Source organism: Stenella coeruleoalba (genome assembly GCF_951394435.1).
Source record: "Stenella coeruleoalba genome assembly, chromosome: 2".
Classification (NCBI taxonomy): domain Eukaryota; kingdom Metazoa; phylum Chordata; class Mammalia; order Artiodactyla; family Delphinidae; genus Stenella; species Stenella coeruleoalba.
The window spans coordinates 208,645-223,216 of record NC_137147.1 but is presented as its reverse complement, the minus strand read 5'-3'; the positions used below and the strand labels follow the sequence as shown (position 1 = coordinate 223,216).

At 52.9% G+C, this 14,572-nt stretch overlaps 1 protein-coding gene across 4 annotated transcripts in view; it reads right to left on the bottom strand.

The window, feature by feature from the left end:
* BRF1 (BRF1 general transcription factor IIIB subunit) overlaps window positions 1–12,205 on the bottom strand; it is a 71,788-nt gene extending 59,583 nt beyond the window's left edge. For all 4 annotated transcript variants that reach the window (XM_079914408.1, XM_079914405.1, XM_079914406.1 and 1 more), the window contains exons 1-2: window positions 11,668–12,205; window positions 3,432–3,512 (exon numbers count right to left, since the gene is read on the bottom strand). In XM_079914408.1, coding sequence (XP_079770534.1) covers window positions 3,432–3,512; window positions 11,668–11,851 — 265 coding nt within the window. In that variant the 5' untranslated portion in view covers window positions 11,852–12,205. The remainder of the gene's footprint in view (window positions 1–3,431; window positions 3,513–11,667) is intronic.
* Between the last annotated feature and the right edge of the window lie 2,367 nt (window positions 12,206–14,572).

Below are 14,572 nucleotides of genomic sequence, written 5' to 3'. Positions count from 1 at the left end.
TTGCCGGGCACAGGCTCTAGGCGTGTGGGTTTCAGTAGTTGTGGCACATGGGCTCAGCAGTTGTGGCTCGCAGGCTCTAGAGCTCAGGCTCAGCAGCTGTGGTGCATGGGCTTAGCTGCTCTGCAGCATGTGGGATATTCCCAGACCAGAGCTCGAACCCGTGTCCCCTGCATTGGCAGGCGGACTCTCAACCACTGCACCACCAGGGAAGCCCAGCAGGCGGATTCTTAACCACTGTGCCACCAGGGAAGTCTGGAAATAGATACATTCTCTACAGGGGATAAACTTCTTCATGTGCAGAAGATCTTAAAGTCAGCCACAGAGAAAAAGAAACATTATGTGACAGCCCCAGCTAGAAGAAAGCAGGTGGAAGCAGGCCAGCGCAAGTGGGATTGAAGGCCAGGGCACTACTTGAGCAAGGGAGACTCAGGCTACCAGCCAGGAATAATTGTGAATTTGTGTTCACTAAGGAGTTCCCTGGCGGCCTAGTGGTTAGGATTCCGGGCTTTCACCACCGTGGCCTGGGTTCAGTCCCTGGTTTAGGAACTGAGATCCTGCAAGCTGCACAGCACGGCCTAAATAAATAAATAAGTTTGTATGCGCTAAACTTCTATACACATAGTCTTAAAACAGGCAAAACAAAAGACCAACAAAACTATGGGTAGAAATGGACAAACCCACAATCGTCATGGAGATCTTAATATGCCCTTTCAGTGACAGACAGACAGACAAGCAGAACCAAAATCAGTGAGCACTGGGAGGAAATCTGACCCAAGTGACATGTACAGAACACCCCACTTTTTGCAGAAAAATATTTTCAAGTGCCCAAACTGATTGTAATTGACCATATGTTGGGCCACAACGCAAGCGTCAAATCATTTCAAAAGACTGAAATCCAACAGAGTATGAGCTCTAAACACAGAAGATTCAAGCTGGAAGAGCCAACAACACTAATAAACCCATGGGGTCAAAGGAAAAAGCTCAATGGAAAATTTAAAACATTTTGATGCGAGTCATAATTGGAAGCCCACCACCTGCCCTCACGGTAGTCAGCCGACGTGGATGTCAGCCCTACTGGACGGAGGAGTTGCTGGCCGAGTCTATGCTGGCCACTCCCATCCACAGCAGCAACAGGAGGCGGGTCCTCGAGAGCCAAGGAGAAGGTGACCAGCATATAGGTAAGGATGCTGGAACTCACCAAGCCCATCTTCCCAGCGTGCAAGTGAAGATCGCGGCGCTTAGGGACACGCCCAAGATGGAGGCACTCTTATGTGCCATAACCTTCCTGACAGCGTCCTCACAGAGTGTCTGAGAGGTCCCAGCAGAGGGTGTCCCTGCCTGAGCTCACCACAGCCAACATCACACTTAATGGTGAGAGACTGGACACTTCTCCTGAAATCAGGAATAAGACGCCTGGATTCACCGTGGTGCTGGAGGTTCTAGCCAGGGCTGTCAGGGAAGAAAATTAAAAGGTGTCTAGGGCTTCCCTTGTGGTGCAGCGGTTGAGAGTCCACCTGCCGATGCAGGGGACGTGGGTTCATGCCCCGGTCCGGGAGGATCCCACATGCCGCGGAGCGGCTGGGCCCATGATCCATGGCCGCTGAGCCTGCGCGTCCGGAGCCTGTGCTCCGCAACGGGAGAGGCCACAGCAGTGAGAGGCCCGCGTACCGCAAAAAAAAAAATAAATAAAAGTGTCTAGATTAGAAAGTATAGCAAAGCTATATCTATTTTCAGATGTCGTGATCTTATATATAGAAAATTCTCAGGAATCCGCTAAAAAAACTATTATAATATGTGGGTTTTTCAAGGGCTGCAGGATACAAGATCAATATACAAATACCTCTCATATTTCTATACACTGGCAACAAACAACCAAAAAATGAAATTTAAAGAGCAATTCAATTTACAATAGTCAAAAAGAATAAAATATTTAGGAATAAATTTAGCAAAGAAATGTACAACTTATACTCTGAAAACCATAAAAATTGTTGAAACAAATTATGGAAGACCTAAATCAATGGAAAGACATTCCACGTTCAGGTCTCAGAAGACTTCATCTTGTTAAGACAGCAATACTCCCCGAATTGGTCTACAGAGTCAATGTAAATCCCTATCAGAATCCCAGTTGGCTGCTTTGCAGAAACTGACAAACTGAAACTAAAATTCATATGTAAATTCAAGGGACTCAGAATAGTCAACAAAACAATGTTAAAAATGAAGAACAAATTGGGAGGACTCACACTTCCTGATTTCAGAACTTGCTACAAAGATGCAATAACCAAAACAGTGTGATACTAGCAAAAGGACAGACACAGGCCAATGGAACAGAGGTGAGAATCCAAACCCTCACGTTTACGGTCACTGACGTTTGACAAGGGTGCCAACTGAATACAGTCTGTTCAGCAAATGATGCTGAGAAAGCTGGATATCCACATGCAACAGAGTGAAGTAGGGCCCTTACCTTACACTAGACACAAAAACTAAGAGGGGATCAAAACCTCAACCTAAGAGCTAAAACCACAACACTCAGAAGGAAACATAAGCATGAATCTTTGTGATTTGGATTGAATCAGGCAACCTTTCTTACGACACAAAAAGCACAGGCAACAAAGGAGTAAATAAACCGCCCATCATCAAAATTGAAAACCTTGTGCTTCAAAGCACACCACCAAGAGAGTGCAGAAACCCACAGAGCGGGTGAAAATGTTCTGCACGTCATATAACTGATAAGAGAGACTTGTATCTAAAACACATAAAGAATTTTTACGATTCAATAAGAAGACAAATAACCCAATTAAAAACAGGCCAAGGTTTGTTTTGTTTTTTTTTTAGCGGCACTTGGGCCTCTCACTGCTGTGGCCTCTCCCGTTGCGGGGCACAGGCTCCGGACGCGCAGGCTCAGCGGCCATGGCTCACGGGCCCAGCCGCTCCGCGGCATGCGGGATCCTCCCGGACCGGGGCACGAACCCGCGTCCCCTGCATCGGCAGGCGGACTCGCAACCACTGCGCCACCAGGGAAGCCCCCAGGCCAAGGTTTGAACAGACATTTCTCCAATCTGTTGTGGACTGGGATGGTTACAAAATACAACAAAAGTGGCACCACACATCAAACTGCTATAAATTTGTTTTTCCTGTGCTTATCGCGACTGAAACTGTAACAGGTGTGGGCCCGTTAGGGTCCAGAGACCTCAGAGTAGCCCTGGCAGAGAGCCCCTACAGGAGTCCCAGGGCACTGCAGGGCACCCAGGCAGGGTCCTGACGACCCGGGGAGGGGACTCCGCCAACAAGTCCTCCCAGATATGGGGCCTGCACTGGCTTGGTGACAAGGATGCGGGGGGTCACGGCAGGCTGTCACTCTTATCCTTCGTCCCACGTCCCTGTCCCGCCTCAGGAGCCCACCCTCTTCCAGCAGCACCCACGGCGGGAAATACCGTTCTGCAGGGTCTGTGCTCTTGACTCCTTTCCCAGGTTCACGTGGAAGCCGCCGCCCAGGGTCGGGGTTTTGCCAGCACCTGGAGACACAAATCAGACTCATGAGCCGACACTGGGCAGAGATCTGTGTCAACAGCCCTTTCGTGCATCAGTGTCTCTGGAGCAAGACTCAGAGCAGCAGGCAGCAGCGAGCATCTCACCACACCACTCACACCTCTGCCCTGCTGACAGGGTCGTGGCCTTGACCTGGAGCCGAGGGCGTGGACCATGCCCATCTGCATTCTCTAACCATGTCCCAGAAGAGACTGTCACACAGCTCTCCCAACTACGGCCCAGGCCTGGCCCGGCCCAGCCCAGCCCCTCACCTTGGCCCTCTGCGGGCCGTGGGCCAGCCAATTCACATTTATTATCGCATCCATCTCCCGGGGGGCGGGAGGGAGGGCAGGAGCCAGTCTGCAGGAGACACTCGCACCTCTACCCATCTGTGTGCTGCCCGCCCACAGAGCAGCAACCTAGGAAGCCCTGGAACCCAACGCGTAGCTATAGCTGCACCTACGGGCGCTCTGTTCGGAACCTCCCACCAACGGCAAGCCCCCCCAGGACGTCTCACGTGCTCCACTCTGCAAGGCTTCAGGGCGGGGACTTCTGCCCTGATACCCTGTGAAGACAGCCAGGTGGACATCCAGATTGTTCACCAGGCTTACAAACCACAGCGCTGAAGCGCGATCTTCAAACGAGCGCCACGCCTAAGTGAGGGGCGCAGGCGGCCAGGCACAGGCGGGGGAGCGGGGAAGCGCTGCGCATCCCACAGGCCAGTGTGTCTGTTACGAAGTACAGAGCAAAGGATTAGAGGCTCCTGAAGTTAGGGAACACGACCTCACACTGTTAGCCACGTGGGGGAGGTAAGGGTGCAGGGCCTGCTGGAGGATGAAATGGAAACTCAGAAGTGACAGGGATCTGGGAAGCCAGATCACTGAAGTCTGAGAATAGGCCCCTGAGGAGAACACGTGGCCCACCTCCTGGGGCCAGCAGGGACCTCTGGGTCATCCATAGGCCGGCTCCAGCACAGACAGCGGAGAACAAGTCGGCCTTCGGCTTCTCTGCGACTGCAACCAAATCCCAAGCCAGCACCCACAAGATTCTTTAAGGGTCTCAGCAAAACGATTGTAAAGGCCAGCTGGGAAAGAAAGACATCAGATGGGCTAAGGAAACTGTGAAACGAGCAACAAGTAGGCCTGGCTGGGCAGTTAGTGGGCTGCGAGCAGCTGGAAGCAGCGGGAGCACAGCAGGGGGCTGGCTGGCTGGTGGCCCCAGCACCCAGCGTCCCCGCCTCAGCAGCTTCCCTGGGGCTCAGGCCCAGGGCTGGGCAGCGTCCCCCACCAACTCCTGTGGTCCGACGGTGGGGTCTAGGCGCCGGCCCCAGGGGGTACTGGCAGGGAGCCCATCGCTCCCTCACAGTAGGATGTGGAGCCTGGGGACAGGTGGCGGTGCCTGGGGAAGGTTTTGCTGTCACCCTGGGTGTGTTGGCTTTCTATCACTGCCCTGACAAGTTACCACAAACTTAGTGTCTTCAAGAAGCTGGCCATAGAGGGCAGGGAGGGAGAGGGCCAGGCAGGGCACACTGGGGGCCTGGAGAGGGCCAGGAGCAGTGCAGGGCCCAGGGGAGACCTGTCCACCCGGCCCAGAAATGAGGAGCCTCCAACACTCCAGTGTTACCTCTGACTCTGCAGAAGCCCGACGTGGGCTCACCGGCCTGAGACTGGGGGTCTGCATCTTGTACCCCCCTATTTTGTGGCGGCTTTTATACCCTCAGGATTGTTATATTTGTGATCTTTTGGACGTAGGAACCACTGAAGAAGGCCACAACCCCTCAGCCCCCTGACGAGGACGGCCACATTTTGACCTGCGTGCAGTGCTGCCCAACTTTTATTTGAGAAAAAGGAAAAAAAATCACCACATTGTTTTAGCGGAAATCAGCACATGTTTTAAGCAAACAATTACAATAATGTTGCATTAGAAAAAGAACAACGTAAGGGTATAAATCCCCTGAAGCCCCACCTTCCAGGCACGAGGACCCTGGGGGGCCTTCCTCCCAGCCACCTCTCCCTGCTTAGACACAGATGGGAAGCGACCAGGGCAGGTCACCCGAAGATGCTGCTGAGTAAGAGCAGAGCCTCGTTCTGGGTGAGCGTTAAAGGCACTGCAAGACCTTGAGAGGTCACGCCCTCCCCTCACCCTCTCCCCTCACTCCCCCCCTGCACTCTCTGCAGGCGCTCCCCCCTGCACTTCCAGGACCTCTGTTTCCTGCTGCGGTGCTGTCCTTCCCTGTCTCTCCCCAACGCCCCAGTCACGCTTCCTGGGGCTGCTCCGGCCCCACCTGCTCTGGGGGCTGATGCTTCCTGCCCCCGTGCACACTCACACACACTCACATATACACACACACCACCCTGGTGCTCTCCAAGGCCCTTGTACGTAGCCTCAGTCCTGCATGTGCTCCCAGGAGAAACAGGGACTAAGTCCTGGCAAGGAAGGTGCCTTACTAGGTCCGGCCAGCTGGGGGAAGGGGGGGGGCAGGTCAAAACCTGCTTGCCAAATGGATGCATATTCTTTTATTCAACAAATACTACCCACTGGGGATTTGGTTACAGTAGATAACATCTGGAAAGCAGTGGTGGAGCCTATGAAAAGTGCTTATTCAGCAAATCTCAAATAGCTAACACCACGGGGCTAGGGTCCCCTGAAGCGTGAAAGAAAGCTTGCGTACCACCTCTGACCAAAACCATCAATGCACGCTGTACTTGTCTTTCAGATGCCCATCATATTATTCCCTCTACTTCTAAAAACATTTGATATTTTCTATAACAAGATCCTGTAACAAACAAGATACAACCAGCTACATCTAACAAGTAGAAGTTGCAGTTCTTATCAGCACAGCCGGGCCAAGACTGCCCCCTTGTGGACAGCAGGGGAGGGGCCGGAAATTCCACCCAGATGCACCTGTGCCCCTCCCAGCTGTGGCTGCAAAAGCAAGAAGGTGCAAAGGCCTGACCCCTGCAACTTGGTGGGGGGCGGGGGGTGCTTCTCGGCCACTCTGAGCACTGAGGACAAAGCCAGCAACACCAACACCCCAAGACCACAAACAGAAAAGCAGCACAGAGCCCCGTCCTCCAGTTCACGCACGGATCCCTCCCACATGGGTAAGCAAAACCTCTCCTAAGTCTGTATTCATTTTATTTAAAGTGAGGGGTTTCTGTCACTGCTGTGAAACTCCTTTTAAGGGGGGACAACTGCACGAGGTCCAGCTGGGCGGTTCCAGGACGGAAGAGAAATCCAGTGGCCCCTCGACCTGAGCTCGGACGTTGGCATAACTCCCCTAAGGCACCCGAAACACTCAGCAAGTCCACCTTGAGCCCCGGGCATGGGGCCGTGGCTGGACACATACCTCTCGCGGTCGGTGAATCAACAGCTAAACAGTGGCGGCAGCCTAAACTTCTGTCAACCAGACACAGCTCCTGAAGAGCCTGTTTCGTCACGATTAAGAGTCTGATTATGGAAACCACGCAGCACGCAGCATGGCAGGTGATAAAAGCAGCAAATGACATTTTAGGAACAACATTCCTCTCACGCAAGTGCCTCCAGGACAAAACTCGGCCATTTCCTGAGAGCAGGTCCCTTCCCGCAGGGACTCAGTGGGGCTCTGAGGGGCCACAAGATAGAAACAGAGATGCAGAACCTCTGAAACTCCAGGACCAGAGCTTGCCCAGGACACCTGGTAGGCTGTGCCCGAGAGAGCCCTCTCCGGGCAGGGCACAAGCCAGGCAGAGGGCAGGTGGGTCTGCTGTTCTTTAGGACCCAGGGAGCTGCCCCAGCGAGCAAGAGAGGCTCCACCCCCACCAGAGCTGGGCACCAAACCTTCCTCATCGTTTTACGCATGGAAAGCACCTCATTACTCATAACCACGAGAACACTAGCACTTACAGACACCTTGACTTCAGGGACAAAGTTTGCAGCGATTAAAAGCTGTGGTCATGGAACCCATGGGGGTGCACCCCAGAAGAGGAAGGGAAGGACCCAGGGAAGCAGGAGCTCCCTCTGCCTCTGGGTTTCATCCTGGGGGAGCAGCAGGTACAGCTCCCGGGAGGGGCCCACGGGCTCACCGTGCACCATCAACTGCAGGGGACACCCAGGGGAAAGACCTGCTGTCCTCGAGACCTTCAGCACCGACACCAGGGACGGGATGCTGGCGTGGGCCTGTGCCAGGAAGCCCTACTCTGCCCCTGAGCTCCTTGATGCTCTGGTGAGCCCTTCCCCCATGACTCAGCAGGACCCTCCTCAGGCCCGCAGAGGCCCAGCTGCCCCAGCTCTGCCCACCACCTTGCCATCCTGCAGTCCTCACATCCAACCCTTCTCTCAGCCACGCCCATCCCCTCACCAGCTGCCCATCAACTGAAAGACACAGCCCAGACGTCCCCAGCACCACCCTAGCTGCCACCACTCTGCGAGTCCAGCCTGGGACGCTGGACTCACACTTTGCCGGTCCTCAAACATCTACCAGGGGACCCAGGGGGACTGGGATTCTTCGCCTCTGGACCCTGGGCCTGGGTCACAGTCAGAAACCCAGCTGGTGACAGGGCCGCTGGCCACAGGGCCCTGACGTCTAATTTACATATTCTCAAGTGAACTGAGGAGCTAACCATCCGCCACTCCTTCTCGAAGAGTAAACAAGAACGCTTAAGAAAGACAGAGGCCCTGGGCGCTGCACAAGGGCACCCCAGAGAGAAGGCCCAGCTTCCAGGATGAGGCTGGAGCGAAGGAAGAGCTGGGGGGCCAGCTGGGCATACACTCCGCACCAGGGAGGCTGACAGCAGCCAGAGCCGACTACCAGGGCGGCTGCTGTTGTGATGGGGAAGGGAGGAGGCCAGGAGTCTGGGAGGGATCCACCCAGGGGAGGGAGGGGCTGCTGGAGGAGGCAGCGCCCCTCGCTCCTCCCTCTCCGCCCTCTACACAGGAGCTGAGAACCCACAACCCCTGCAGCGCTTCCCTCCAGAGAGTGAGCCCACCGGACAGAGCCAGCCCGGGTTCATACCACCTTTAAATCACACCACCAAAGGGCACCCAGCTCTGAGCCTGTGCTCACAGGCCGTGGGACCAACGTCACTGCCCACAGGTGGCAGCACATCTCTCACGTCCAGGACTCCTCTGCACCCAGCTTTGTCGTCTGCAGTGAGGACAGGCTGTCCTCAGGTACAAGGGATGCACTCAGCACAGTGCCTCCCATGGGAAACCCTAAGTGTCAGCTACTATGATTATTCCTTCTTACTGTCGTTGTTACTCTCTTCCCAACAGGCATCAAAGTCTTGGATGACTGAGGGGGCAGTTTGGCAACATGTGACAAAGCTGCAAACACAGTGCCAGGGAGACTCCGCCACAGCAGTCCCAGGAAATTGCTCAGGAAGGACACAAAGACGAAAAAAAAACAAAGAACAACAAAAAAAAGAACACAAAGACGTGTGCCATGCAGAAAACAGGAGAAAAAAAGCAATGAAACCCAAAACCGGTTCTTTGGAAAGATCAAAAAAATTGATAAACTTCCAGCAGGAGAAACAAAGGGAAAAAGAGAGAAAGATGCAAAACACCAATATCTGAAAGGAAAATGAGACACCACTACAGACCCTGCGGACATCCAAAGAATAAGGGAATAGTACCAGCAACTCTACGTGCATAAATTCAGCAACTTAGATCAAATGGACCAAATCCTCAAAACGACAAACTCACCCGACATGAAAGAGATATTCTAAAATATAAATAAAACCTACAACTATTAAAGAAACTGAACCTGTAATTAAAAACTTCTGAAAAAGAAACCTCCAGGCCCAGATAGCTACACCAGTAGATTCCACCAAACAGTCAAAGAAGAAATAACACCAATTCTACACAATCCTTCCAGAAAACAGAAGAGAAGGGAACATTTCCCAACTCATTCCAGGAGGCGCATTACCTTGATATCAAAACCAGACAAAGACATTACAAGAAAATTGCACACTAATATACCACATGAACATAAATGTAAGAATCCCCAACAAAATATTAACAAATCTAATTTAGCAACACATACAAAGAATAATACCCAGTGATCAATTGGGTTTACCCTAGGAATGCAAAGCACGTTGAACATTCAAAAACCAGCCACACTGACAGACCAAGGAAGAAAAACAAAACTCATCATCCACTCATGATAAAAACTTTCAGCGAACTAGGAGTGGAAAGAGAACTTCCTCAACTTTACTGATGAAGAACAGGTACCAAAAACCTATAGCTAACATCATATTGCGTGGGAGGAGAGTGAATGCTTCCCTCTAAGACTGGGAAGAAGGCAAGCATGTCTGCTCAAAAGCCAGAAACAGAAACAAAAGAAAGAAAACAGCCCCTATTTATAGATAATATGATTGTCTACATCAAGAATCCCAAGGAATCTATTTTTAAAAATACTCCTAGAACTAATAAGTTTAGCAAGCTCACAGGAAACAGGCCAATGGCAGAAATCAACCGTATTCCTATATGCCAGCCATGAACAACTGAAAACTGAATTTCTGAAAAATACTATTGACAACAGCTCTATTTGGGTCTCAGGTAAACATCTAAAATATGTACAGGAGCTATATGCTGAAAACTTCAAACGATGATGGAAGATCAAAGGAAACCTAATGAATGGAGAGACATCTGTGCTCATGGACTGGAAGACACAATATAGTAAAAATGTCAAATCTCTCCAAATTTATCAAGAGATTTAATGCAATTCCAGTCAAAGCCCCCGCAAGATTTTTTGTAAATATACACAAACTTATTCTAAAATTGAATGAAAAGGGAAGGGAACTACAATAACTAAAACAATTCTGAAAAGGAAGAGCAAAGCTGGAGGAATCACAACATCTGATTTCAAGACTTACTACCGGGGGCTTCCCTGGTGGCGCACTGGTTAAGAATCTGCCTGCCAACGCACGGGACACGGGTTCGAGCCCTGGTCTGGAAAGATCCCACATGCTGCGAAGCAACTAAGCCCACGTGCCACAACTACTGCTCCTGTGCTCTAGAGCCCACGATCCACAACTACTGAGTCCGCGTGCCTAGAGCCCATGCTCTGCAACAAGAGAAAAGTACAATCCATGAAAGAAAAAAAATCAATAAAGTGGACTGCATCAAATTTTAAAACTTTTAATCAAAATTTTAAACTTCTGCTCTGCAAATCACGTATCTAACAAAGGACTTGTAACTACAATATTTAAAGAATGCTCAAAACTCAACAGTAAGGAAACAAACAACCTGAATATAAAATGAGCAAAAAGCTACTTGAACAGACATTTCAGCAAGGGGGATTAAGGGATGGCAAATAAGCAAATTAAATGCTGTTTAACATCACTATGCATTAGGGAAATGCATCAACACGGAGATGAGGCACCACAACACACTAAAAACACACCCAAAATATATATAAATACTGAGACAACACCAAGTTCTGGTGAAGCAATTAGTGAGAATGCAAAACGGTGCCAGCCACATTGAAAATCCATTTGGTGGTTTGTTATAAAGTTAAACATACGGCTACCATCCACTCCTGGGTAACCACCCTAGAGAAATGAAAACCTATGTCCACGGAAGAAGCCATCCTCGAAGTTTTTAGCAGCTCTATTCATAATCACCCCCAACTGGAAACAAACCAAAGGTCCTTCAGCAAATCGTGGGCCGTGCACAGGAAGGAGCCCAGATCCTCGCAACAGCCTGGGCGAATCCCAAAGGCACAGGGCTGAGGGACAGATGCCAGTCTCCGAAGGTGGCCCACGGGCTGGTTCCATTTACGCGGCCTTCCTGAAAAACAAGACTGCAGGGACGGAGGGCAGCTGCCGCTGCGGGGAGGCGTGGGGCTGTGGAACTCTATCCTCGCTGTGGTGTTACTCGAATCCAAATGTGTTTAAATTCATACAACTGTAACCCGAAAGGAGCTGGATCGACTATGATGACTGAGAGAGGGGACGCGCTGACGTCCGCGACCCCCAGATTCAAACAACTGTCCCCCCAAGGAGCGAAGGGACTGCGCTGAGGGGGATGGGCCACGACCCCGACCCCAGGCCGCATCCTGTCCCCTGTTCCGGTAAGTTCCGTTACTAAAGCCAGAACCGCACACGCACGGAGGCCACTGGCCACGCGGTCCTCCGCCCCGCCAGCCCCGCCGGGACCCACCGTCCAGCGACACGAACTGGCCCACGGCCGACGAGCCTCCGCCGCTGTTCTCCACGAACTGCACCTCGGACACGATGATGTTGTCCTCGAGCACCGAGCCGCAGCCGGTGCACACGGCGTCGCCGCGCGCCGCGTCCAGCTCGATGTCGGTGCCGCCGCAGCCGCGGCACACGCGGCCAGTCATGCCGGCGGCTCCAGGCCGGGCCCCCGCCCGCCGGCCCCGGCCCCAGTCAGCCTGCCGGCCCGCGCGTCCGCCGGGCCCGTCCGCGGGCCCGTCCGCAGCCGCGTCCGCGCCGCCCAGACTCTCGCGAGGCCGCCGCCGCCGAGCCCGCCGATTCGCAGCGGCAGATTCGCCGCGCGGGCCGGGACGGCGCTGCCCGCCACGGTCGCGCCCCGCGGAACGGGCACGGGCTCCGGGGCCGCGGCGAAGACGCGACTACTCGAACCCGCGGCCTCCGGGCCAGGACGCAGCCACCAGGCCTCGGAACTTGGGACCTACAGTCCGCAACGGCAGCGCGCCAGCAGCAGGAGGAAAGGCTGAGCGGCCTGCGGGGGCGGGGCCAGATGGGCGGGACCGCGGTTTGTGGGCGGGGCCTTAGGAGCGAGAGCAGCGGAGTGGTGGGCGGGACCTGAGGGCCTTATGGGCGGGACCAGGGACTGTGGGCGTACCTTGTGGGCGGGGCCTCAGGCGGGGTCTGAGAAGCAGAGCTCTGCGACGGATTGGCGCAGGTTGAGGGTGGAGACCCTCGCCCGGGACCGCCCGCCACCGCCCGCCCCTCCCTCCGGGCTTGTGGGCAGGCTCCGCGGCTCTTAGTGGCTCCGCGGGCTCCGTCTGGCGGTGCCCTTACGCCCCCATGCAACCCCGCCCCTGTTGTGTGGACCCCCCCCGTGTCTCCCCACCCCCTGACAGTCACTTGTGCCACCTGTGGTTACCGGTGTCATCACGTTTCTGTGTCCCTCTACCCGCGCCCTCAGTTACCTTCAGGTGCTATTCACGGTCGCCGAAACACCCATGCGGTCCCCGGGAATGAGCCTGAAAAGAAATGTGCAAGACGACATTTTTTTTTTTTTTTTTGGCCGCGCGGCTTGCGGCATTTCAGTTACAGGGACCGAACCCGGGTCGCAGGAGTGAAAGCCCAGAATTTTAACCGCTAGGCCAACGGGGAACTCCCAAAACCACGTTTTTCAAAAACCGTTAAACCTTGACTGTAGGATTGACAGGAGCTCTAACTGAATTAGAAAATGCCTTATTCCCACTTGAAAGCAATGTTGTAAATACTTAAAATCTTCACGAGTCAGTTTGTAAAGTCGATTTAATCCCCACCAAAATGTCAACAGGATTTTCAAGTGACTTGATAAGCTGACCCTAAAGTCATCTGGAAGAGATACTGCACAAGAACAGTCAAGAAAATTCTAAAAAGGACTTTCCTGGTGGCGCAGTGGTTAAGAATCCACCTGCCAATGCAAGGAAAACGGGTTTGAACCCTGGTCCGGGAAGATCCCACATGCCGTGGAGCAACTAAGCTCGTGCACCACAACTACTGAGCCTGCGCTCTAGAGCCCGCGAGCCACAGCTACTGAGCCCGTGTGCCAGAACTACTGAAGCCTGCGTACCTAGAGCCTGTGCTCCGCAACAAGAGAAGCCACCGCAATGAGAAGCCTGTGCATCACAACGAAGAGTAGTCCCCACTCACCACAACTAGAGGAAGCCCATGCGCAGCAACGAAGACCCAACGCAGCCATACATAAATAAATTTATTTAAAAAAAAAAAAGAAAATTCTAAAAGAAGAGGAAAATTGCCCTTCTGTATATCAAAGTATTATATCAAATTACATCCATTAAACCACGAGGTATTTGTACAGGGACAAGTGGAATAAAACCAGGAGTCCAGAAACAAACCCAACTATACACGGAAATTTAGGGGCCTCAATCATTGTGGAAAAGACAGACTTTTCAGTGGGGCTGGGGTTTCCGTTTAGAGGAGGAAAAGGGTAAATTGAGCCCCGACCTCACCCTGTTCTAAAAATAAATCCCAAATGGCATTAAATGCTGAACTTAGAAACAGAACTGCAATGACTCCTGGAATAAGATACAAGAGGGTATTGTAAACCTGCAGAGGATCTCTGTCATGATGGGAGGGTGCCTGGCCTCTGAGCCCCATTGATGTGTGGCTCATCATCGCCTCACCCTGCAGGTGGCCGCCCTCACCGCAGGGTGTGGACAGTCGAGCCGGTTAAGCTAGAAGACAGTGCATGTATGGTCGGGACAACATAGTCTTTTGTTGGAAGGACAGAGCAGAATTTTGGTCACCGGTCTCATGCTGAGGAAACAGAGGTTGCTGCAGTGATGACCCTTGTCTTCGTGCCCCCACGCACACATGGATGTTCCCCAAGGGGCATCACTGGAGCGCAGAGTATTCCTACGCTCAACACACCACACATGGGCAAACTGATCCCCAAAATTGTCCCATGAAATTACTGTCTCCTAGTTCAATACTGTTCCACATTTTGGCCAACTTTTTGTATGCTCATTATCAATTGCTGTCTAACAAATAACCACAAAAGTTCGCGGCTTCAAATGACAAACTTATCATCTCACAGTTTCCGTGGGTCAGGGGTCTGGGAGAGGCTTCGTGGGACAGTTCTGGCCCGGGGTCTCCCGAGGTCACGGCCAAAGTGTTGGCCAGGGCCGCGACCTCTGAAGACTTGGCCGGAACTAGGGGCTCTGCCTCCAAGCTCCCTCACGTGGCTCCTGGTGGGGCCTGAGCGCCTCACCCGGCAGCCCCCACAGCGTCCTCACAGGGGCGCCGGGGGCCGGGACCCACAGGACAGGAGATGCGAGGCTTGGCTGACCAACCTGCCAGTGCCGTCGCTGCACCAGCTCCACCTGGGCGTCCTACCCACA